Source organism: Tetrao urogallus, assembly GCF_951394365.1.
Source record: "Tetrao urogallus genome assembly, chromosome: 5".
Lineage (NCBI taxonomy): Eukaryota > Metazoa > Chordata > Aves > Galliformes > Phasianidae > Tetrao > Tetrao urogallus.
In genome coordinates, this window is record NC_136818.1 from 57,677,336 (window position 1) to 57,704,435 (window position 27,100).

At 38.0% G+C, this 27,100-nt stretch overlaps 1 protein-coding gene across 1 annotated transcript in view; it reads left to right on the forward strand.

Moving 5' to 3' along the window:
* ATRNL1 (attractin like 1) overlaps window positions 1-27,100 on the forward strand; it is a gene marked incomplete at both ends in the record, with an annotated part of 422,440 nt that overhangs the window by 15,792 nt on the left and 379,548 nt on the right. Inside the window, 3 exons of the mRNA XM_079535698.1 lie at window positions 21,686-21,769; window positions 23,743-23,856; window positions 25,393-25,521. Of these exons, the coding sequence (XP_079391824.1) occupies window positions 21,686-21,769; window positions 23,743-23,856; window positions 25,393-25,521 (327 nt within the window). The remainder of the gene's footprint in view (window positions 1-21,685; window positions 21,770-23,742; window positions 23,857-25,392; window positions 25,522-27,100) is intronic.

A 27,100-nucleotide genomic window follows, 5' to 3' on the forward strand; every position in this document is an offset into this window, starting at 1 on the left:
TTTCAGGTACGATGTTGCCCCACTTTTGTGTGGTTTGACTGGCCAATGACCAAAATCTCTGGCTGCTAACACCACTGCAGAGCGTTCCTTCTGCTTTGTTTCCCCCACACCTCACTCATTTTGGGATTCTTGTTCTATTCCATACATGCTCTTCTAGGGGCAAAGGCACCAACTGTTTGCAGAGACCTAAAAAGTGTGTAAGAACATGACTAAAGAGCTGGAAATACTATTTTATTGAAGCCTTTATTTCACTTGGCTACCTATATGTGGCAGAGTTTCCCTGTTCTTAGTTATACTCCCAAACAGCTCACATGGAGAGGCTGTTAGATATTTATAGACAAACCAAACTCTGCAAGCAAATCCAGTGGGAAGAAATCTGAAATTTGAGCAAATATTCCAAAATGTGCTTTAATGATTTTGAATGTATGGCTTAAATAAAATAAGGTTTAGTAGAATTTTTATGATCCGTAAGCACCCAAACTCTTTAAAATGGTGTGGTAGAATTTCATAACTAAATACACAATAAACTTGTTCAAAAGTTCATCCTGAATCTCCCTCTTCTGACTTCATGAATATGCAGGCTGTTAATACAAACTTGTTCATGCTATCAACTTGGTATACCTCATTTTGTGAGCATATGGTGTCCAGGCAAGATAACCTTTTCCCTTTCCATTTGCTTTTCCTATTGTATTCTTTATATTGAGTGTCATATTTTTCCCTTGGACTTCATTATGCTAGGAGAAGCAAGTGTCCTCTTACCAGGCTCTTATTTCTTCTAGTCATTAAATGGTGCTCTCTGTTCATGTTCCACTTTAATCTTTCTATTGTGTTTCCTGCTTCCTATGCTTTAATATTATTACTGCCTCATCTCTTGTATGATAATTTCTTCCTTTTTACGGCTCTGTAACTAGTGGCATGTAGTTATTCTACACCTGTTCCAATTGTCTTTCTTCCCTAACAGGCCAGTTGAAGTTATTCCTGTCACTTCTAAGAGCATGATTTTAAAGACTGTTTACTAGATCTTGTTCTTCTTTCTGTTAGTTAAGCATTGACATCACCTAGTTCTTTGCATAGTGGCAGATTTATTTCTAGTACTGTGGACAACTTAGATGATTTATTAAGGTATATGATGTTATTAAATTTATGTTGCATTTTATTCTACTTTCTCCTCACATCCATAGTGTAATCTAGAAATATGAATATTGAATGATGGGAACGAGAGTAATGGCTTCTATTATTAACTCTGGGCAATTCCTTCCCATTTGGTGTTAAATTTAGGTACGATATTTGCTAGAAAATGAGAAATGTCATAACTTAAAGTGCCTACTGCATGACTTGCAAGTTAATGTCTTAGATCTCGTGTTTCCCAATGTTCCAGTGTAGAGATTCTTGTATCTGGTAGGACAATCTCTTATCTGACTTTTGTTCCTACTGAATTGATATTCTCCAACTCCATACACTTGAACTGTCTTGCTTTTGCACAGTGAGCTTTTATTTTGTTTTGTGATATCTTCAATGTCTGTGATTATAATCACAGCATCTCAATTCATCTTTTAAGATGTAATTCAAGGTGTTGTTTAGACTTCTTGCCCAGGTTGTGGTGATTTGTACCTTCTTGGAGTTCGGGTGGTAATGTAATTCTGACTTGAAAATTGCCTTGTGGGGAGGAAATTCCTGTTAGCTTTAAGGTAAATAGAACAAGATCATTTTCTATTACTCCATAAATCTAATTTAATTAGAATGAAAAATTACTTGTGCCAAATGCTACTAAATTATACACTTTCATGATGCTTTTCTATTTGTTTTCAGTCGGTTCTCTTAATAACTGAGTAAATGAAATGATGAAATACTTCATAGCATTTTATGAAATGAACAAATAGTAGCTGTCATTAAGACAGCAAGTTCCAACTGTCACTGATAAAGATGTAATATCTATTTATTACAGGTTTATGATCCCATGAATTGTGTTTTGCAGAGTAGTTGGAGAAGGTGAATTACTCCTGTGTTTGTCTGGTTATTAAAAGTAATGACTTAATCAGTGTGTTCGACTAATCAGTTGGAGTAGCTGTACAGAGTATGTACAACTCTTCTGGTTCTTTTTAATGTTCATATGGATACTCAAGTTGTTACATCATGCCAGTGTATGACATCCTTCCATCTTCTCTGTCCTTTTTCTCTACATTTGAAAATTGGTTGTCCATGGAAAACTTAAATGGAAAAATCTAAGAGTGAAGGATGATGCATGCTGGCTGAGAAATTGCTAATTAGCTTCACTTGATATTTACCAAGTAATTATGTAATTTGCTCAATATGAAAAGCTTTGGTACCATTATATGCTCCAGTAATGGCCCTATCATTAAGTACTTGCACTAAATCAGAGGTTATAGGTGCATGTCTGGTTGATGGATTGCTAAAATAAGTATTTAGAGTGTAATTGTGTTGTGGAAGAGTTATATACTAAATGAAATATATTTTTTTTTCAAATCCCTTTCTGAGTAACAATAATGTTCAGACAGAATAATATATTGAAGTGAGTTTGACTGGACTGTTTACAGATACCTGATGTTCTCATAAACATTGCTCTCCAAGATCTAAGGAAAAAATAATTGCGTAAACAATCCACACTTTTAAGTAGTAAACTGTACCATTTTTAAAGACGGATACATCTGTGATTACTGACAAATCATTTAAAATAATTTTAAGGGCCAGTTTACTCTATAATCCATTGATAATGGGAGGTTCTGTCAGTATATGTCTGAGATATGAAGTAACTACCATGCATTTTAGATGGCTTGTATTTTGATCTTTATTTCTTATCGGAAGTGAAGTGATACAGTTTGTTGCTACAGAAAGAATCTCTACGCACGCTTGTAAGGAGAAAATAAATCAGCTTTGGAGGGTTCTTAAAATTTGCTGCTGATGAGTTTTACATGCTTATTAACTGTGACACTAGGATCAGCAGCTTAAAGGAATTTTAAAGGGAATGGAAAAATCTAACGGGGAAAAAGTTGGCAGAAATAGTAGTTAAGCCCACTATAAAGACTGCAAATCTGTGGTGTCTTTTTAACTCATTTTTGAGATTGAATACATTGTGAGGCAGTGAGAGCAGCGTGTAGCTGGCAGCTTTTTAGACAATGACTATTGTGGGTTTGGCTTACTAGCAGTGTCATGACAAGTCCTAAGATGTCTCCGTCTCATCTTTTTTTTTTTTTTTTTTTTTACCTCTAATTTTAAAGAGAAAAAACCTAAGTAATACAGACCTGTAGAGTTACAATAGCTGAGTGTCCACTGGGAACTAGAAATTGAGCCTTCACATCTCTTTCTGAATAGAGGGCTATCTGCAAATGTCTAGTTCTACTCTCACAGCAGCTCCGATTTGATAATAAGCCTTTATTATCAGTTTCCTGAAGTATTACCAGGGATATCTCTCCTGAGATGAGAGAGGGTTGGGATCTCTCTTCTTTAATAAGCAAAGTGACTTTCTTTTCTGGATCACTGATTAATAAGCCTGTTCCTAAGAGCACATCTACTTTGAAGGGGAGTGTTACCCGGCAGGTTGTATTGAGTACATACCATTGCAGTACAATGAGATTTCCTTGGAACATAATGCTTTAACATCTGGTATACGTTAGTATGTTTCCCGTTTATGTAACTGATTCTAAAATAACTTCTGTGGTTTTTTTTCATAGCTCGAGTTTCATATCGCAGCTGGAGTCGTGCTCTGCATTTAACACATGTATGGGAAGAGTGTTCTCAAAGCATGTCGTGGCATTCAGTGCTATTTGAACTTTGAACAAAGTAGGGGCTCCACTTTGTAGCTTACAAATAAATCCTCCATACGCTCTTAATCCTGGAAAGAGATACAACAGTCAACAATTCTTACAACAGTTGTTCTCTTTTTGTCTTCCACTTCTGGGTTATCTCTGAATATTTTTCTGAATTCGCCTTTGTGATTGGTTTTCTTTTCTATTGGATCATGTGTGACAGCTGAGTTGTTGCAATGTTTGTAACAATGTTTGTATCAGTGCTGAGCACTTAAATCTTTCCAAAACTCTGATACAAATGCAAGAGTTGGAATTCACATTTAACTTCTATTCTGAGATCACTGTATGGAAAAGGACCCTCTGCCAGCTTATTCATAAGAGACTCGATTCTGCTGTTTAAAACCTCAGCTCTTTTTGTACAGGCATTTGTGCAAGGCAACCTGTGACCTAACGTGTAGCCTCCCTGTTTTCTAATGGAGTAGCAGGTGGTGACTCAGAGCTTCCTTATGACTTATTCATAAATCCCAGTGTTCACTTGTGCCAGCGTATTAAATGCGTTACCAAAGAGGGCTCTTTCCTATTTTGAAGCGGGCAGATGTTATTGACCTCATTTGGGCTGTTGCCTTATCTAGTGCATAGAAGCAAACGCATCTATCTTTTATGCAGGCTAAGCTGCAGTTTAGTGCTGAGAAAATCCAGACACTTGAAGGTAAATAGCACAGATCTGTATGGCAGTGCGTAGCATACCAAAAAAAACCCCAAAACTGGATAAACTGAAGAACATGAGTAACTACTAATCTATACAAACACATAATAATCACTTTGAGTATTTACTATCAACATGTCTTTTTTTTTTTTTTTTTTTTTTGCCCTGTTCTATTTTGACTACTTAGTGGCATAAATCTACTTCTGTAGATCAATACTTTGTGTTAAATATCTTTATTTGCAATTTAACTGCACATTTAATAAGAGGCAAGCTATTGGTCTAATTTTCTCCATTTTTCTCAATTACTGTCTAAGCATAAAATATACCTCTTTTCCCTTTTGGCACATACAAAACTTCTTCTGCATTTATAGGACTCTCTGTAATGAGAAGAGTGATCAGAACTACATAACGTGCTAGGAGCCCTCCGAGGTTATGAAGCTTAGCACTGCCCTGCCTGTAAAACCCAATCCCACGTGCTTGCAAACCCATTCCAGAGATGATGTGCTCAGGGCATTGCTAGGGATGAAGTGAAGGATGGCTGGCTGTGTATGCACAGGGTGAGTTGGCAGAGGAGTGTGTGTGGAGAGATTTTTGGTGTTCTGTAGATAGGCTGAACAGGAAAGCTCACTCTGTGCAAAGGAGCTGCCAAACTTAGGATGCTGCTTGTTTTATAATCAAAGAATGAAACCTCTGCAATTGCAAGGAGTGTCTGTTCTCATTCCCATTGATTCCAGATCACTTTTCCCTGCCATATATGTGGCATGTACTACCTGCTAGTGTCCTGAGCAAGCTTCCTATGGCTGTGAGGGGAATGGAGGCCAAGGGGCCACGTCTGTGTGGAGCAGTGTGGTGCTGCAGGGGTTGCTGTGCAGGGTGCTTGGTGCACAGAGCCCAGTATATTTCTTGAGGGTTTTAGTTTGCAACAGTTCTAATCTGTTCCAATGGACTGGCCATCTGTTTTAGTGGTTGAAGTGTATTTTGTGGTTGAGCTTTGTCCAAGAGGAATGCTGTTTGTGTGCTCTCGGGTTGCTCTGAAGCCCAAGTGTTTGTGGTGAGAGGAGGAGAAGGGATTAATTTCAGAAATGTTTGAACTAGGAATCACATGAATTCGACTACTATGCCTGAACTTGGCGAGCAGGTTTCCACTCTGTCTCTGAACAAGCAGGCCTTTTATTTGTAGAATGTTGAGGTCTTCATTTATATTTTCATACTATAAAAACTAAATAAGCGTGGTGAACTTTACTAAGTGCAGTTCTGAAATAGGATTTTGTTATGTGATATTAGATACCTGCTGCTAGGTGTGATTCTTTTTTTTATCATTTGTATATGATTGAAATAAGAATACAATATTTGCATCTCTTTTGTCTGTGAGATCTACTTGTCAATACTTAAATGATCACAACTGAGACGAGGACTCGATCTGTGTCTGGAGATGGTCAAACTTTCAGGTCTTGTCAAATTTTCATGGTAACTTGGGGGGGTGTATTGAAATTTGAGAAATAAAAGTAAATACTTCCGTAAGGCTCACTTTTCAGCTGAAGGCTTTTTAAAGCCATCTTGTCAGTTCAAATTGCCTGAAAGTATCATATGTAAAATGATATGCATGTGCTGTATAATCCTATCCTTAGTAAATGGATTTGCAGTCTAAGAATTGTATGAATTGGAGCACTTGGATCCTCAGGCTGATTCAAGAAAAAGCATTTTAGTTTATAATCTCTTTACACTCTGGTATTCCCAGTGACTTTGTAAGCAAAGATTTAACTTGCTTTCCAACTAAATGCAAAAGCTGACATTAGACTGCCAATTCCAAAAACCCAGGCTGAAAAAACAATCTTCGTCTTGTATAAAGAGATAATTTTAAACCTAGTGCTTAGAAAGCAACTGTATGATCAAGCTGCTTATTTGAGGGTAGGAAATGAGACAAAATAAAACTGAATGAGAGCATCTCCTTTAGTAGCCATGCTGCTCCATGGGGTGCCCACGGGTGGCAGCTGACTCTGTGCAGCTGTGTCTGTGATACTGGCTGGGCCTGGCTTCCTGCCTTGGCAGAGGAATAAGAGTAAAGGGGATCTGTTCACTTTTGGTTAATCATGCAGGGAGATGCAACAAAAATAACCTCTATGTAAGGTGCATTCATATCATTGTTTCTTAGTTTATTGCAGTTTTGAATTAAAGCTTATTTTGAGGATGAGTCAGCAAGCCCTCGGGCTCCTCCAGGCTGGTGATAACACTTCAGCTTCCTTGCTAAAAAGCAATGGTTTGCTCTGGCTGTAATGTTCCAGTTTAATGACCCACTAACAGTACTGTGCATGGTGCTGTCCTCAGAGAGCTGAGGTCAGGAGTGACTGGAGCACTGATTAATGATTGAAGAGCACCTGCTTGTGACTAATGATAAAAAAGGTGCTCCTAGTGACACAGGTGCATGTATAGGTTACTACCTATCCAGAATAAAGAATTGATATAGTTTGTATGGCAGAACTTTCAAGGTTTTACTTTTCTTTTTGGACTTTCTGCTCTAGAACATCTCCCGGCACTCAATCTCTTCAGTTATTTGTAATCATTGCAGAATAAATACTTCTGTCAAATAAGATCTATCAAAAGAGTACCAATAATGAGAAAGGTGTCAGAAATGGAGGTTCAGCAGTGGTATGAGGTGCTGAATCCTGTTTTGTATGTAATTCCGCTTCCACCTGTTTTCATTACCAAAGCAACATTTTGGTAGGAACTTGGTTTGGAAACAGTCATATGGTGAAAGAAGACCTCACAATGCTATATTGCAATAATATTGAACGAGTTTAAGGTCAACTGAAAGTTTAAAGGATGTTGTGGGTTTTTTCCCCAGTGCCTGATTGCTGTTATTAGAAGGTGTTTATGGATTAATCTTTGCAATTATTTTCTTCAAAAGAGAAATTATTTCTAGATCTGTCAACACTGAATCAGTTTTGTATCAATATCAGCTGATCAATGACTTTGCAGTTTTGAGGTATTTGAAATGCTAGCATAAACACCAAACTAGATGGCTCCCACACTGAGAGGCAAATGGAAGAATTATTATTTTTGTTGTGAGGGTTCCTTGTGATTTGCTTTGTAAATCAGCTTTGAGACTCTGGATAAATTTCAGTGTCATGCTGGTAACACAGAACCTTCCTTTCAAAGAATATTTGAGTTTTATTCTGTTAAATAACATTTTATTGCAGTCTTTATTTCCCTTGAGATTTAAAAAGGTAATTGTTTTTGTTAGTTTACTTACTTTTGCATATAGCTAGATGTTCTGAAAATCAAACTGAGCAGTTAAAACAACATTAAAAACAATTATATCTTTGCAAAAAAAAAAAAAAAAGGTTATAATCTAAACATGTATGATGTCAGGGGTGCTGGGTATGTCAGAGCGTGCCTGATGAGAGGAATGGAGTTCTGGGAAAGCTTCCTGGAAACATCCAGGAGAGCAGGTAAGGTCACGTAGTAAAGTTGATTCTATCTAAAAAGATTGATTTCATTTGTCATCCTCACTGCATTGATAATCTTCCTTCAGCTGAATACTTTCGTTCTAGTTGTCTGTGCATTTCTTTCTGAATTTGCTGTATATTGCAGTTTGATTGAAGCCAATCAAATAAAGCAATTATTACTGTGCTTGATGCATCTTTCAAGTGCCTTTTGGTAGAAATTCCATCAATGCCAGGAAAGTTGCTCAGCGCTTCACTGTCAGAGGTGCCTTGTTGTATGGGGTGACCAAGGCAACTCAGATTTGTTTTGATGCGGTGCAAGAAACAGCTCAGTGACAGCTAAAGCAGTTAAATGCTGACAGGCTTAGCTGATGGCATGTTTGTAGGTGGATAAATGATGAAAGTGACTCTTTTGAATAGTTCTGGTTTTCATTCTGCAAAACATGCAGCTGCTGAGAGCTAAGGAAACTTCTCCATCAGGGTGATCTATGGGGAGCTTTTGCTTCTGGTTCTTCTCTGGCGTAGGATTCATGAGATGGGAGAAGGGGCAGAGCTGACCCATCCCTCTCATTCTCTCAAATGTTCAGCTGCACTGAAGCAATTCTCTGCTCTAGTGCATTCTGCTGCCTAAATCATCACTTCTTTAAGCCTTGGGGTCACTGCTTCTTTCTGACACTATTTCATAGTGATTGCTTGTCTTCTCATTCTTTTTCCTCTTCTTGTTTTCAGCAGCCTAATTTACTGGCTTTAAACCTTGGCTTTGATTCCCAATGATTTTGGGGCACTGCTGATAGCAGAAATTCCTCTCTGTGGATAGACGTAGTTTCTGCTTACCCTGTCTTGATTAAGAGTGGACACTTGTTTGTAATCTGCTCTGACTTGTTAGGGCTGCTTGAGGGGAAAAAAAGCTCAGCAGCAGCTATTGTAGCAAAGTTACATCCTCAGCCTCAGAGAGGGCAGGGGGTGAAGCCTGTTATCCTAGGGGTAGTCTAGGAATTGCTGCTCGTGTGAAATAGTCTTATGCTCCTTATTTCCTCTCTTACTGATAAGTAAAGACAAGCTGGCTATGTCCTCTGGTGCTGTGACAGCTTGGTGACTCCTTGGTTTCATGAGGACCTGAGAACTCCTGGTCCTGTAGGTGTGGGCTCTTTCCTCTTGTACTCCAGGCAGTACTCCTCCTGCCTGTACCCTGTGGCCCATCTGTTAGGGTATGGGAAATCTCCTTACGGCCTCTTTTCTTCATTGCTAGCCCCAGGTATGTCACTCAAGCCATCCTGATTGCAAGATGGGGCACAAGGATATGGAGCTCCCAGAAGGGATTCTTATGTGTTTCTTCATTGAATTTACAGTTTCCTCCTTGGTTTTGAAGGAACCAATTTTTTTTTTTTTTTTTTTTTTTTTTTTTTTTGCTGTAGCTTCTCTGCTAAACGGAAGTTCTAAACCACTGCTTTCTGTTTTGCTGATCCTATGGTGAATAAATCTACAGTGTTACACTGAAGAACTTGAACAGCATTTCTTATCATTGCTCTAATGTATTTAAAATCCTAACCCTGTATCAATCTGGAATGACATGCAGCTATCTTTTTATTTTTTATTTTTTTTCAGTACAACCACAGGAATGCACATACATCTGCAGGATGAAGCCTGTTTTAGTGTTGCTTCATGGAGAATTTGAAAAATGTAGATGCTACCTTTCAGAACTCTTCAGTAGTTCTGAGGTGTGGATTAGTAATACTTCATTTTTGTGTTTCATTGAAGAAAAAAAGTAAGAAGAAAAAATGAAATAATGGCAATTTATCATGTAAATAGCACGACTAGTTTCTTGTCTTTTCTTTTTTGATTCTGTACAGTAAAAGTAAAAACAATCTCTTCTCCCAGGATACCAACTTTCACGCTCTGAATATATGCAACACAGACTAAGTTTTATTTTGGAAGGTTTTAATGCTTGCATAGTTTAGAAGCAGGCAGGATATTTCACAACATCAGCTTTGGAGCTCCTTTTAGCCAAACATGTGATGAGAGTGGTTATGTCTGACCTGACTATTTTTCTGATGGAGCTTCTGCCTAAAGAGGAAGGGAAACCATTATGTTAGAACACACTTGCAATAAATTATCTCCCCTAGTGCTTACACTCATCTCATATGAGTAGGCTGCACTGTATGGAGATGTCAAAGAACTTGCTTGAAGATCTTAATGACTCAAGATTTGGGTATCAGCTGCATGGGATTTTGGGAACCTATCAGGTAGAATGTGACAAAAATGCAACAAAGGAGGAATAGGTTTAAAATGGAAGTGGGATATAGAAGTGTGCTAATGCAAAGATAGGCTGCCCTGTCAGAAATAAAAGGGGTTGTGAAGTATTGAATCATGCTGTTGCTCCTTGAAGGAAAAAATAAAAGTAATTGCTGTTATATTGCATAGATGTTCTCACAGATTTTTACTTGGCCTTCTGTTTGTGGCATTGTATAATGTAGGTCTCATGGGGGTGTGAACATTAGATATTTTGTGTGGAAAAGCTTGTATCCTGGCTCCTCCCTGGACTGTATTGTTTTCATTAGCAACTGTGAATTAGGTAAATGTGATCACTTTTAAACTTTAACAGTTGAGGGTGTGGGTAACCATCTTCCAGAAGCGTGGCCTTAGCAGCTCAGTTAGCAGCTCAGTGACTGGGAGCTGCATGCAGCTCTGTGGCTGCTGGCTGTGCAGTTCAGCTCTGCTGAAGTTCTAGGCTTTGTCTGTAGTGCCTCACTTGTCTGACTGCATGGCAAAGGGCTCAGAGATAACAACAAGCCTCATGCTTGTGGCTTTATTTCAGTATTTCAATACTTCTAGCAGTTTTACATTTAAATAAAGGACAAATTGCAGGCTAAAAATAGTCAACTCTGCCCATTGTGTGTCCTGTACCTCCCTCTCTCCATAAATAAAACCCAAAACAAACAAACAGGCACACAAAAAAGAACCTCCCCCAAAACCAAGAAAACAAAACAAAAAACTTCTAACACTGCAAAACAGTGGCACTTCTCTTTTGATTCTATAAAACCGGTTGCTGAAATAGTTGGGACTCTCAATATCTTCCCATTCTGGTATTTCTTCCTTCTCTGAGGGCACTGCCACCTGTTTTACAACTTACTGATGTATTAGAAAGTTGAGCAGAAAGTGATCACCTGCAACAGTGGTGTGTTCTGAGCTGCTGCATCCTTCTCTATCACTAAACAGAACTCTCATGTCCACACGTGGGTGTCTTTCTGTACCCCAGTGACACAAATTCTGTTATTCCAGCTCTTTACCACAGGGTGCTTTGTATTTAAGGCACGTGCAGTGTCCTGATAATGGCCACAGCTATCAGAAGTCAGAAACATGTGACTATCTGCACCATCTAAAAGACAGCACTTTGAAGCCCGCTGAGAAAGCAGCCATTTCAATTAATCAATTAAGGAGATAATTTCTTTTACAAACTTATCTTCACAGCTGTGCTGGCTGAGGTTCTGCTCAGGGCCTGGGAACCTCTTGTGAAGGAGAATTAGGGATGGTAAGAGATGCTTTGTATCTTCTTCCTGTAGACTTTATTTTTCCCTCTCAGTGAGGAGGAAATCCAAAATTTAGTTCTGAAATGATACCAAAGGGGTGTGCAGCAATGTAGGCAGCAGGGCTGCCTGGGGGTGGGCAGCTTTCTGCCAGCTGTGCCTTTAACACACCTGCTGGTGGTTGGGCATTAACTGAGCTAAGGCACTGGAAGGTGAGAACAGGTGGTTCCTGCTGAGAGCAGGTGAGTACTAAACCTAAAGAGAAAAAGGAGAAATTTAGGAGTCGGTGACACTGGATTTAGAGCATTTGGCTGTTACCTCAGGAAGCTTAAGTTAAAACCCTGAACTAGGTCACAAATGGAAATGAGGTTTATAGTGATGTGCGGTGAAAAACTGGAACAGTGTTTTTCTGTTTTGCCAAGTACATCAGCATGCACTGTGTTTTGTTTTGTGTGCCACAATTTAATGTGCTGCTATGAGTTTGAATGTAGAGGAACTTGTGTTTCTTAGGAAACATACAGCTCTGTTTATAAATATGTATACCTGTGCATATAAAAATATATATTCAAATAGGCATTTCTGAACTTTTTGTTTATTTATGTCTCCAGTAAATAAAACTCCTGACTAACTTTATCCTTCACTGATGCTTATGATTAAATCAAAACCTGTGGACAGTTGAACATTAATGTAGACTCCACTCAGGACTGAAATCTATTTTTGCTATCATGAAGAAGAAGACATTTAACAAAGGAATATAAATAAGTTGGAAAATACATCTACAGCATCAGCATCATTTTTAGAAATGGAAGATTGCTTTGTAGGAAGTAAATTTCAGGGAGATAGCTGTAGCAATTAAAGAAACCTAAACAGTAACATTCCTATTTTTTAAACAGTAGGGTTACATCAGATATCATTACATCTGAGTAATCTTATACAGAGACCTTCATTCAGGCGTATGACTTTTGTAAATGAAATAACAGAGGTATCAAAGGTATTGCTGCAGTTAGGGGGGAGAAAGTAGGCAATGGGGCCTCTTTTCTTTGGCAAATGGTTCTTTCAGTAGGTAGTTAGATTTGGCTGTAAAAAGAACTCCTGCCTGAAATGAGCTCTGTAAGATATATTAGACTGAGATGTTCCCTCACTTTCTGTCAGGTTCTTTTGTAATACTTGCCTAGAACAGGAGCTAACTGTATAGATGAATGAGAACATTGGGACTGCTGTTAATATTGAGAGTGAGTAGTCAGTTTCAAATATTTTCAACTTCTTTTTTACTGAGAGAATAGTAATGACAAGAAACACAAGTGCAAGGAGTTAGATAAGCTAATTAGGTAGATTTTCTGCCTCTTACAGTGGCATTTGATGACCTAATTAAATGAAATACACAGTGATACAGGGAAATAAATGTCTTGTTTTTATATCAAATGCCAATTTGTTTTTCTAACAAATTTTAAACATCATGGCAAGCTATTTTTATAGGCAGAGCTTTGGATGTTTTGTATGAAGTAGTCATGCCATTTCCAATAGATATGTCTGTCTCATGACTTTGTACAACTCTGACATTAAAATTGAAAGTACAGAATATGTGCGTTATTCCAGATAGAAGAGATGATTTCCTGAAGTCCTTCCAGGTCAGTGAAGGATATTGTGCTATTTACAGTATATTCTGAAAGTCACTGATTTCAGAGTTGAGACGAAGAGGACCACTGCCACTTGGAGAAAAAAAATGGCAAGATTAAAGTTGTTAATTGGTGTAGCACTTCTGTGAAATGTAGAGAATCAAATGGCAAACTGCAGCTTGACTCAATCCCATTCAATATCCTAGAAGCTGTAAATGCATTACATGTAGGTCAATCTGTGTAAAACTAAAGAGTATTACAATTAAGTTGGGGTTAAACCTCCAGAGAAATGTCAGCTGTATTTCAGAAAAATATTGACCCATATTGTGCCTATGTCACACCATTAGGCAGTCATCTCTAGGAACCTTTTTGTTCATCTTGTGGGTAGAGTATCAGATGATTGGAAGTCTTGTTAAAATAAGAAAAAACATTTCTATGGATATCTATACATTAATTAGAAAAGGAACAGTGACAAATTAGAGGTACAGATGGGGAGGAATTTTCCTGAATGCTACCTAGGCAATTTTTAAAAATATTGTGTGGAATCTTTTTCTCACAGCAGGATATGAATTTCACTATTCCGAAATAAATAAGGCTAACAATCCACTGAAGGGCAATAATATGTTTAATGAGAGATTTCTGAGCTCTGCTCTGTTTTTCCTTAGTGCCTCTCCCTTCAGTCAGCCTCCTGAACTGTTTATCATGCTGGCTGCACTCTGCTACTCTCCCTCATACTATATTAGTGTCTTGGCAGACCAGATTTTGTTAGGCCTTGCTGTCTTTCTCAATTTATATTTTAGATTTGAGCCATCTCAAAAAAATTGCTGCTATTCCAGGAGAGGTTCCATTATTCCAACATCTGGGTTCATGTATGTGACTCTAACTGTAAACAAATGCTTGATATCAGTAGAGAAAATGACATGTTTCTTAGCTTGGATGCAAGGCAATCAGCATTTGGATTGTCTTATTTTAGACAATGTGCCTTATCCTCATGTATATTAAAGAATGAACATACTTTGAGGACAGACGGCATTCTGAATTTTTCAAGACCTGCAGTGTGAAACCAAACTTCAAGTATCTTTTTTGTGCTTCAGTTACACGCCAGGCTGTTACATGGAAACAGTCCAACCACTTGTGCAGTGAGAGTGATGTGGTGCCATTTCTTCACTTCATCTCTTGGCCTCTCTTCATCCAAAACCCCGGAATTCATTTTGTCAAAGAAACTTGAAGTAGAGCATTTTGACATTTGTTGTTGGAATCTAGCAGGAAAATATCCTTACAGAAAAGTAGGAAGCTCTTTCCATATGTGTCAGTGTTTTTCCTCAGACTTAACATTACAACTGTGAAGAAGAAAATCCTGCGTGCTTGCTTCTCTACCTGCTTTCAACTGCTACAGAGCCTGGCACCATGCTCTAATTGGCTGTGAGATAACATCTTTGTGTGCAGGTGTCACCACGGGCTCATCCTGTGTTCGTGGCCTTGGGTTTTAATGGCTGTTAGCAGTTTCTGTCAGTGCTTCACTGGTGCTGTGAATAATTCCAAAAACTGGGACTAAGTTGAGTAATAGAAAAATAGCTGATGCAGAAAATACAGGCACAGACATTTTAAAGAATGTTTATGCTACGTGTACACAAATGATATTCCATCTATTCTTCTGGAGCCCATTCACTTTGTTTATTTTTAACTAGCATTTCCCATGACTTATGGCAGTGTGCTGTACACCCACGACTTGCAAGCTTTCAAGTAAATGCTTACACAAGAAATTTCTTTTTCCCTATTCAGAAAATGATTATGGTGGAAACTTTTCATGCAGCAAGGCTCTGATCATGCAAGCTGCCTTGATCCCATATTATCCTATGGGATCAATGTATATAGTACATGAAAAAAAAAACAAAACCTTAGTGAATTGGAATCAAATCTCTGTGCTTCAGTAGACATAATGAACCCCCAAGATGTGAGCTTGAGTAATATTGCAGTAATCCTCCTAAAGGGGGAGTTGGCAGTCAGAGGGAACTGCAGGTTGCATACAAGTGGGCATGCAGAAGAGCAGTTACTTAGCTGCTCGTATTCAGGAGAATCTGCTGCTTGAAGTTCATTAAAGAATTATTCTCTATTTGTTGTTCTCATCAGAACATAGCTGGAGTAGTGGCTGCTACTCCGTGATGCAGGTGGATTGAAGAAGTTATAGAGGAGGGAGGTCTGAAAAATGACACACAAGTAATGTTGGAATAAATTGTTAAATTCAGAGAAGAGAAGCCTGAGGGCAGATGTCTGTAAAAGGTGAGCAGAAAGACAAAGGAGTTGCCTCTCTTTCTCTGAGCATGTCAGGAAGCAGTATGTGTGAGCAGAAGCAAGAGAAATGAAATGTGGACATCTGGGGAAGTTTTCAAACAGTAAGTCAGTAGTAAAATAAGAGTCTGCAGTCTGTTATTGGACTTACTAAAAAGAAATTAGACAAATAACTGTCAAGAAAGATTTCGGTGTGGTTGATCCGGCCCTGAGAAAGGGCACTGTTAAAACAATGTGAGGGCTAGCTTTTGGGTTAAAAGGACAAAGTGAGGAGGTAGGAGAAAACCCTCAGGTGGCCTCGTGGTATTTCCACAGTAATTTTAATTTATGGCAGAATAAATTTTGAGATTGCGTTTAATGTTGCTATATTATTTTCATTTTTCCCACTTGATTTGTCTTCCAAATCTTCCACAAGTCTGTGCCCACATCAGCTTATTTCTAGTCCCTTTATAGATTCTGTTGTAACGTCTCTGCTGCACATTATGATAGCCTATGGTAAATGACCTGTCAAGGTCTATCTTGTGTGGATGTTAATGCAGCTGAAGTAAGGGAAGAGATTTATTTTTTCAAAAGTTTATGCAAGTGAAAATACATTGCTTGAATACAATGCCTGGTAAGTTTGTAATTTGAGAGCAGTGTCTGCTCTTTCTGCTGCAGTCTTCAGTGGTTCTTGGAACCATTACAGAAATGGAATATAGAATAGCAGCCATTTTCAGAGGTGGTGAACAAGGGAACAAAACACCTGTTCAAGTCAAACCTCTATGTTTTAGACTAGCCAAAGGTGATATGTCACTGCCAATGTTATGTCAACAAGTTTTTTTTCGTATACAGAATATTCTGTATGTAGGAGGAGGCTGTATTGTATTTGTTTTAAAAATGGAGGTTTTTTACAATTGTTGCTTCGTTTTCTTTAAGCTTATTTAAGGGGACGAATTGAAAACTTGAATAACGTAATACATGTAAAAATGCAGAATCAGTGCTTTGTATGCATGGAAAATGAAAATCCCACTTAGCATTTTTTTTCCCCTAGATATTCCTGTGAAAAACATTGAACAAACCTGAAACTTAAAAACTCCCCAAACAAACACTAAAAAGCCTTCATTACTTATTCTCTACCTTGGGGAGGGGAGAGAATGTAAATTCAGTTCAGGCTTTACAAAACCAAATATATATCTCTTGTGATGCACCTATCTATTTCTGGCAGTAAAGTAGCTGCCACTTGTGTAACAGGTGAGAAATGTCCCCTTGTTCTTTTCCATATTTCCTTCTGGTAAAATAGTACAAAACTTTTTCTTTCTTTCTTCATTAATTCTGTAAAGAAGATCCTGAGCTGAAGATATTGCTCTTGTATTTATGGAGAATTTGATCTTACAGCATGTGTATGGGAACTGCTGAATCGCGGCCTGAACCTCTGATTGATCACCTGAGGTGAGCACTGAGTCAGCCACAGGAGCACAGGTGAAGGCAATTCTCCTGTGCTGCCCGAAGGGAGTGGAGCCTGGCTCCTCCTCTCCTAGAGCCATTTAAGAGCTGACTACCAGTGGGGAAGGATCTTTTCTGGAGATCCGCTCCTCTGGAGTTTCCCACACGAGCCTAGGATGTGGGTGAGTGTACCTGTCATCTCTGTTTCCTGCTTTGGTGTAACAACATCGTAGCCAAGCTCTCTGCTATACTATAACATCAGTCAGTATATTCATTAATTGTACAGCATGGAAGCAAAGTTGTTATTTTTCTTTTATTATAACCAGTTTTCATAAAAGATGGGGAAAAGAGATGGAGCAAGGCTTTCTGGTAAAAGATAGAATAGCCCTTGATTGGCACGGGAATACTGATATTGAGATGAAACCATATAGCAAAATACAGTCCTATCTTCAGGTTCATCTATAGTATGAATTGCAATTAATCCAGCAATTCAGAAAATTAAGAATAGAAATGTGACACCAAGTAATGCAGCGATAAATTAACCTCTCCATAACTCTTTTTATCTAGCAGTGACTTGCAATACTCTGCAATACTCTGACTATCCCTTATTCGTTTTCTTCTCCTCTGATAAACCTGTGCTGTAAGTCAGACCTCTGTCTATCCTCAGTTTGGTGAATCTCCACACGCCAAGCAAATTGAAACGCAGTTTCTCAGGGTAGGGCTGCATTGTCAGTAAGGTGAACTACTGGTGTTCAGTAAGTGGATCTGTGATGTTGCCCTGTTTGACTTTTATTGCTTTTTGTTTTCCTTTTCTTTCTCAGGAAAGAAGTTCCTGTGATGATAGAGAATAGCTAATGACTTCTCTGGCTTAAATCAGGGCCTATCTCTGGAGAAGTTGAAGATATTATTCTTTTTCAATAAGATTACAGGAGGTGATATGATTGTATTTTTCACAGATCTATAAATACTGAAGTCAGGGCCATTTTAATAACTTGCTCTGACGTTGCAGACCATAGATTTCATCTCTTTCTTCATCTCGTTCCCCTTCATTTTAGTCCAATAATTTGACTGACGTAGGGCATACTTTTCTGTTTCCTTTTCTTGAATGGCATCGATCTAGATTTAAGGTATTTATGGTGGTAAATATTTCCACTGTATATCCTATTTCAATTATATTCACTATTGTATTTTAACAGTACTGATTTTCCAGGGGAGCATAGATTTCCCTCTGCTTCATGTTTGAATTACTCTGCATTGACCTCACCCTCCTCTTTCTGTCTGTGGTGCCTCCCACCTTTGTCACAGCTTGTTTCTGGTTAGCTTGGTGAGCATCTGCACTGTGTCTGTGTATGCTGGCCTGCCATTTGACGTGGCGAGAAACAGCATCAGCTGCTCTCCTGTGCATGATGAATCTTCAGGGTTTCAGTGGGCCACAGGAATGTTTCTGTCTGTCATCTCCTTCTGAAGGCTTCTAAGGGATGAGGAGTGAGTGGGGTGCAGCCTGGTGGCACTGTTCTGGATTTTCCACTCGTGTTGCTCTCCAGGCCCTTACTTCAGCAGTGATGAAATACCTATTCCACATAGTGTGAGCATACCCAGCTATGGCCACGAACAGCTGACTTTGTGTGATAGGGCATGTTGCCCCTGATTTAGTATGGGATTGTGTGGAGGTGATAATATGACTTGTCTGCATACTATTTATGGGATTTGGGACTTGAAAACACTTGGAAAGAAATGATACCCAGAAGTTTTTGGTGTAACTCAGGAAATGTAGAGAAATGGCAAGCCAGAAGGGAATTACTTTATTATAAATGGAACAGCCCCATTATCTCCCTGTTTTCACAGCCATTATTACAAAGCAGTGTCATGCTCTTATTTATTCTTTACTTTTTCAGCGTAGTGCAGTAGTTGCTTCAAAGGTTATCTCTGCTCCTCTGAAAAACTATTTATCAAAAATCATCATTCCAGATGAAAAGGGAAATTGTTTGTGCTTTACCAGTGCCAAAGGGCTGATCTAATAAAAGCAAATTTGTCACCTCTGTGCAGCTACCAGGAAGATGATGGTTATAACTGTGGAAAAATTACTGTTTTGTACTACTTTAGTGCAGCAAAATACATGTTCTGCAGCGTGCTGCATAAGATGGCATAATCTGTATTGAAGCCACGCGACAGCACAAAAACTATTTTGATTGGCACTTTTTGCAGTGCTGCCTCTTTTTCCACAAAAATGAAGGACTTGGAGCTAGCACCAACTCAGGCATAGCCCCTGATCCTGTAATCCAGTTCCGTTAGGAGCCGAGCATCGATATCAGCTTGATTTCAAAATCCCTGATATGTGACCTAAGGACAACCAAGTTACAGGCAGATGCACTGCTGGCTGTTGCCCAAGATATACTCCTTGCCTACCAGCATTACTTTTCTCATCCACTGCCCAACATTTGTAAGCACTTCCTACTTGCTTGGTGGGAGTGTTATACAGCAGCATTCAGAGCAGCTCAGAGTGTTGGAATTTGCCAGGGAAAGTTTCTTCTATCTGATGACTGATTGAAGTATGTTTAATTTTTTTTCCAGTCTTTTAACATTACTAGTTGTTTGTTTGCTTTCCTTTTTTTTTTTATTCAGAAACATAAAATACTGTATTGATATTTGCTTTATGCCTTGAAAATGTTTCAAAGTACGACTGCCTGTGGGGAGCACATTCCAAACAAAGCTTTTTCCCATTTCATCGACCAAGCAGCAGGAGAGAAAAAAATTTTCATTCAAAACCCTGTGGCTAGAAGAGGGTGGTCCTCAGTGTGCCCAGCCAAGTGGGGCTGGGTCTTCCAAGACATGAGAAGGACCTCATTTAAGAACTTTGAGTCACTGCTGTCTTTAAAGTCTTATTTCTTGTTTTTCTTTTTGGTATCTTTTTTTTTTTTCCCCCTATCCCTTTGAAGGTTTATGTTTGGAATTACAGAATCATGGAGTTGGAAGGAATCTATAAGGATCATTGAGTCCAACTCCTGGCTCCATTTAAGATCAACCAATAATCAAACCCCATCTCTGAGAGAACTGTCCAAATGCTTTTTGAACTCCAGCACCTTGCTGCCATGACCACTGCCCTGGGGAGCCTGTTCCGGTGCCTGACCACCTCCTGGTGAAGAACTTCTTCCCATTTCAGACCTGGCCCCTTCCTGTCACAGCTTCGTGCTGTTCCCTTAATTTGTACATGTGAAAGTGAATATTTTTGAAAGTTTATATATGCAACTTCAAAGGTTATAAGATAACATATACAGAGCTGCTTTTCAGCTGGACTTTGGATGAGAAAAATCAGCTGTGCCCTGGACAGTGCTATCAGCGTTGTCTCTGGGAGTCTTAAAGCTCTTCATTTTATAATGAAATAAATGGATTTATTTAATTTTATTCGGTGTTACTTATTCTTAATTGTTATCCTTCCACACTATAGTGAAAAAAATGAGGGTTTCTGAGTTTACATTTGCATCATTGGTCATCACTGTAATGTTTCAAAGAGTAGGATGGTCAGTGCACAGCCTGAGCTATAGGACATAATTGTATATTTAAAAAAAAAGGCAGAAAATGGGGCATATAGTGAGGTTACTGTGTGCCAAAGACACTAGGCTACTTCAGAAGGTTTTAATGGTAATAGATTGTTGAATTTTCTCTGCTGTTTTATCACTGTACAGATTAATGTGAGGTACGTGGAAGTGTATGTGTGAGGGGATGGCTCCATGTTCTAACGCCCATAGTAATGAGCCTTGAATTCTGTTATCACTCAGAAAGAGTTATAGCAGGAGGTTGTGTTTAAAAATGTCAGCCTAGAAGTTGTTGAAAGAGCAAATAAAAAGTTAGGATGAGAATAGAACAAAAGCAGAAATCAGTGTTTTGCTACAGTACAGATTTATGGCTCCCCTGCATCTTGAATGCAATGTGCTGATCTCTGTGCTGATCTTCAGAAAGGTTAGAGGAGAACAGAAGGATTTATTAAATGAAGGCAGCAGGGAAGATCAAACTTAGTTATCCTGTATGAGAAACAGGGAAGGGAACGAAAGCATTTCTCAGGATGGCAGAGTGAAGGAAGAGCGGCCGTGCAGTTCCCCATGTTGCGGGTACAGGGCAGAATGGTGTTATGGTTCCCTGGCTCTCTGAATGCCAGTTCTGAGTGTCACATGGATTAGCCAGGAGATAGGCTCATGGCAAACAAACAGCTGTGATTCCTTTTTGTGTAACATGCAGAACTTGTTCTTGTGGGAAGTTCCACGTTTCAGATGTCTTTACGAGTTTACACGAGCAGGTTCCTAGGAGCTCTCTCTCTGAGGTTGATGTTTTGGTTGACACTGAGTGGCTGTTTGGATGTATTTTCTACCTAGTCCAGTGTTCTGCTTTCCTGTGTCTTATTGTTGACTAGGAATAAAAGAGGGGCAGACCGGCAGATATGTTTACTGAAACTTATTAATGCATTTCTCTAGATCTTGAACTGCTGCTGGTCTAACTTTTGGAAGTAAGATAAAAAGCAATAGCAAAAGAGATGAGCAAACAAAGATAAAGTATTCCTTTAAAAGAAACAACAACATGACAACAGTATAAAGCAAAACCAATCAAAACCAACAAATAACAAACACAAATGTGTGCCTATTGAAAAACTTAAATTACATGTAATATCTTCTTGCTGCTAGGCTAGAAAAAAATCAATGTCTTGTGATTGATGATTACGGGAAGAAAACAATGATATAGAATAATCAGAATTCTTCTTTCGGTAGGCAAAAGTAAAAATAATGGCAAAAAATGTGAAAGTAGTTAACTCTTTCCTCAGCTCCCAATTTTCTTTTTATCCAGAAAGAATATACTAGTATCTTGATGATTTCAGTTTTGTTTGCTTAAGAAATGTCTCTGTTATATCACAGCTTTGTTTTTTCTCTTGTAGGTTAACAGAACCTTCAGGATATTTAACAGATGGACCAATAAATTATAAATATAAAACAAAATGTACCTGGTTAATTGAAGGATAGTAAGTATCCGTTCTCAAAGATTAAATTTTCTGACAGTTTAGTGTTTTGGAAATGTAAAGAACTCAAATGGAAAGTGCATCTGGATACATTATAAAACAGTACGTGTGTGTGTATGTATTTATAATGTAAAAAGGATTTTCAAATTTTCTCAGAGTTGGCCAAATTCCATTTTCATTCGATTACTGGTGTTGGAATGTGGCCAGCACTGCGTGCTTCTCAAAGTGCTATGATAAATTTGTTGCCTGTTTGAGTACCTCTACCTAAGTCCCCTGAGTGGTTTCAGGATCCTGTTACCAAACTTATTATCATATTCTTCAGTGATAAATCAGGAATAGCTTCCAGTCCGATGATAATTTGCTGGTTAAATGATGCTCAGAAGTTGATGCTTCCATAAAGTGTCCCAGTTTTTCCCCGTGTATTTTATTTTAAAGTTGCTACGGCTTGGATGTTTCATACATTTGTTACTGATTTTCCAGTTTATGCAGCACAGAAACACAGCCATATATAAAACAAGATGCATACGCTGGTCTGACTGACTGCAGGGGCACAACTTTGTTAAATTTTGATGGGAATCTTTTCCCCAGGGTTGATTGGGATTTTTCTGAAGAATTCAAACAGGTCTGAGTTTTACTAAGGCTGTAGAAGAAAATTACTCCTTTTTCTGTATATCCATGTTGCTGTTCTCTTGGTACACTTTAGACTTGTCTCTTTTACTAAAGCTAGCACAAGAATAGCTGCTCTGAACTACAACACACTGAAGTGGAAACATGCCTCAGGACTGTATGCAAACTCTGCTTTGAAGTTGGTCTTCACTCTGTTCCTCCTTTTTGCAGGAGATGGTAGAGTGCTTAGCTGGGGGGGAATGATGTGCTGCAGAGCACGTGGGGGAGCAGCCCAGTAACAGCGCAGAATGTCAGCGCGTGAGGAGCTTGTATATGTATGCGCTGGTCTTTCTTAAAAAAATAAATGGGTGCAACCAAAGCTCTTGCTTGAAAAACTAACACAAAGCAAACAAGGAAGTCCCGTTTGTTTTCCGAAGTAATAGATGGCACTTGAGCCTGTCAGTAGGAAAGCAGAATAATTGCAATCCTCATTCCTATCTCTCTCAAAACCTGGAGAAAATGGACTGCCAGGTGTGATGGGGAAACTTGTAATTTTGAGAAAGAGGGGAGGTGCTGCACTGGATTATCCAGTAACTGCAAGCAAAGAAGACGGCACAGAAATTTTAAAGATAATTCTGTGTTTTGTTGGATGTTTTCTTTCTGCTGCTTTTTTTCTCCTTCAAGTTCTTGTACTGCAGGACAGGGTGATATGAAACTCCCTAAAGGGGAAGAGGAGCTTTGTTGATGCATGGCACGAGTTGCTTTGGAACTGTGTTTGGAAACAGTAACAAGCATAAGATGCATTTTTAAAATGTATTTTGAAATATTTTCGGTGCTTTTCTAGTTGTGTAGTCCTTGTAATGGGATAAAATCTGAGGAAAAAACCCTCTTGCATTTCAGCATTAATATTGCTTGCTATTTTAATTTTGTGTATTAAAAGTTTTAGTTACTAGTATAATGCTGGAATGAGGATTTGTAGGGGATTTTCTCTTGAAAGACTCTAAACCTGTTATTCCTGATGTTTTCAAGTAAAAATAATATTCTAAAATGAGATTGTAATGGCTTTAAAATTTGTGGTTTGGAACACTGATTAAAAACCTTGTGAACTTGAGACTCTTGTAAATTTTCGAGATTATTTAGGCTTGGACTGCAGATGTTATTTTTACTATATTGTAAAATAAAAATGGAATATTTACTTGCTCTAAATTTTGTTGTTTAACTCAAATGTTTTTTAGCACTCAAATCATTTTAATAAAATAGTGCAAGCATGATCAATTTTGTTGTAAATTCTGTCTTATAAACTCAATATTTCTAACATATAACATATATATTTCTAATATAACTAACACCAATGTTTTTTTCCCCTCCAGCCCTAATGCAATACTAAGATTAAGATTTAATCACTTTGCTACCGAATGTAGTTGGGACCATATGTATGTATATGATGGAGATTCAATATATGCACCTTTAATAGCAGTATTTAGGTGAGTGTAATTTAATATCCTTTTACTCCCAGTAATCATAGAGATTTGCTGTCAAAGGAAGTGATGAAATGTCTTTGTTTTTCTAGTATTTTTGTTCTAAGAATTGCAACTCCAGTAAATCTTTTATCAAATTAATATTTTTTTTGTCTGGAATCATAGATTTAGAAACAAACATAAAGTCAACAATAGTTAACAGTGAATGTAACTAGTACTGAATAATAACTAGTTCCTTGCTTTTGAAGCAGTGATAAAATGCTGTGGTAAAGTATTAAGTCCACACGCTGCACTTCTTCTGCATCCAAGAGATAAAAAATCAGATCATGTGAATGTTTCCTCCATTGTGGGGTTTTATTGGAACTTTTCAGTTGGTTTATTCCTACCTTTCTGTTAATGTTTTGGGAAGCATTTCAGACAGAATGCTGTGGGTAAGTGGGCTATAGTTTATTAGAGTTTTATGAGAGTAATGAAGACTAATGTTCTACGCTTGGACTGTTGGAATGAAAGTGTGGGATCCTAATCCTCTGATATCAGTAAAAATTTTATCTTTTGAAATACAACTGCTGTCTCACGGCATGGGGATTTGTGGCAGAAACTGTATTTCATTGTGAAGAGAAATAAAGAATTGTATTCTGCGTTATGTGTTATGAAATATTGATTATGCTGCTGAAGTCTGGAACAAAGCTCAGCTCATTTCTCTTTCCTGCCCAACTTTATCCATCTACGTTTTATTTCCCTCTTCTCTCTGCGTATTTATGTGATTGCTTGTATTTCCTTGCTTTCCTCTTCCCTCTTCAGGATGTTAAATGTGTTTGCCTGTTGCCCAGGAGTCTGACTTATAGCATGCATAGGAGGAAAGAGAAGATCCCTCATCCTGTATTCTTTACTTTGCATTTTTTTCTCAATTTATTGATTTGTTAATGCTGATCAGGGATTTCTGTAGCTTTTAACTTACATTCAGTGTGGCACAGTTTTATGCAGATGACCTCATTTCTCAGTATACTAATGTGTTGCATGTCTTTCCTATCTCAGTCTGTGTTGAAAAGACAACGTTCTTCTGAGGTTCTAAAAAGTAATTTTTACTTGAAATCAGCTTTTACATGGAAATTAGTTTGTTGTAAATTTTGGAGTTGTTTTAGTAAGATAAACTTCTAAAGGTGCAAATGTTGTGTGGAAATACAGCTTGTGCTGGAAGTCAGTAAAATTTAAGCATCTGCCTGAAGGATTTTTTTTCAAAATTAAAATGTTTTAAAGCTAATGCCTCCCGTGCATGCACCTTCAGAATAATCTGATGTGGAACTTTGCATTAATGTGTGTGGGAAGCTTTTTTTCTTAGGAAAACCTTAATTTTCAGAGGCATGGACAAGTTTTAAATTAAAGAAAAAAAAAAAAAAACAAACCAACAAGCTAGATTGATGATTAATTTCTTTCAGTTAACTTCTCTATGTAATTAACAACCAGGATGCCAAACTCTCCCTCCCCTTCCCCTGACTGATTTTGAAAATATTACTCTTTCTTAATTCTTTTATTCCCCTCCAGTGGTTTAATAGTTCCTGAAGTACGTGGAAATGAAACTGTACCTGAAGTAGTTACAACATCTGGCTATGCATTGCTACACTTCTTTAGTGATGCAGCTTATAACCTAACTGGATTTAACATTTTTTACTCGTAAGTATTTTTTAAAAATAATGACTTTGTTAGTCAGCCTAGTATTCCTTTTAAGAGAATGATAACTGCAGGGCAAGTATTTATCTGCTGATATTGTTAATTGTGTAAGGATTGTACTTTGTGGTATATTTCTAACACGAGGAAGCTGGAGGTTGTAAGGAATTGTCTTTAAGAAGCTAGTTGAAAAAAACAAAAACCCCTACATTGTGCATTATACTGTTGTCTGTGCAGCTTCGTAGGCACTCAGTGTATATTTGTCCCATGGCATATGGAACTAGGAAGTATTCTCCTTCCAGTATTTATCCAACACACAAAGTTGTCGTATGGAATAGAAGGGAGATTATATCAGCTGTGTCAATTCCCTTTTCTGGAACTAAAATCCCCTGCTTTTTTTTTTTTTTCCTTGTTGAATGTGTATTTGTGGATTTTGACACCTTCACCAAAGTTCTTTTATTTTTGTGCCAAACACAATGGGTTTTATGCCATTCTTTTTCTACGTTTGTTACTTCTCCTATCTTCTATCTGTCATCATTCAGGGGAGTTGGACTCAATCTCTGGAGGTCCCTTCCAACCCCTGCAGTTCTGTGATTCTACCTGCATAACTCTTATCTGTTCTTCTGGTTTCTCTTCAAATCTAATCTGGCACACAACTGTGCTGTGCTTTTGTGAGTCAGCTGCTGATTGGCACATGATGTAGTGTATTTTTATGTTGGATGGTTGGTTCAAGAGAGGATTGCTCCATCTTGTTTCTCATGGGATAGTTCTCCTATGATCACAGATATTCTTTTCATTTCTTTCAATCCCTTCAGATTCTGAAATACCAATTATTGGAGTGTGATGGCCAGTGCTACACTTCAAATGTGGCAGTGCTTATCTTTTTTGTTCAGTTTTATTCACTTGTTTAAATTTCCAATTTGCATTTCTGACAATAGCTTTTCACATAGGTCTTTAAATTTTCTATGGGCAGATTGTTTCAGTAATTCGCAGCAGTTTGCCACCCTTTTATCAGATAATAAGAATTGGGGAAACCTTTAAATATGGGGCATTGAAAGTGTCAGCCGCCTTCAATTCTGGGTATTTTCCATCTTTTTCTGTTGACATCAGTAAAATGAAGTCACCTGGCAGACATCTCTATTAAAATTAGATAATTTTTTCATTTATCCCCTATGTTGTTGTTGTTGTTGTTGTTGTTGTTTTTTTTTTTTTTTTTTTTTTTTTTTTTTTTTTTTTTTTTGCACATATGTACTTGTTTTGAGAGCAAATGGCAATATGAAGTGTCAGTTTTAAGAAATGAGAGCATGTCCTCTGCATTCTTTATGCTTAGGTAATGTGAATACTATGCGTTAGTCCATTCTTACTTAAAAACTGGCAGTTTTTCCACTTAGGTCCCTGCATATGTAATGGAATTGTGTGTAATTTATAACTCTACTCTTTGAAAAGCATTCATTGCAACATTAGAAACAATTTTTATTTTTTTTTTTTAACAAGTCAACAGTACCTCGTTTGATGCTGAAAGAAATAGCTGAGTTAATTTTTGTCTGTCATTCTGATCTGTTTTTGCTTTGCTTCTGTTACCTTC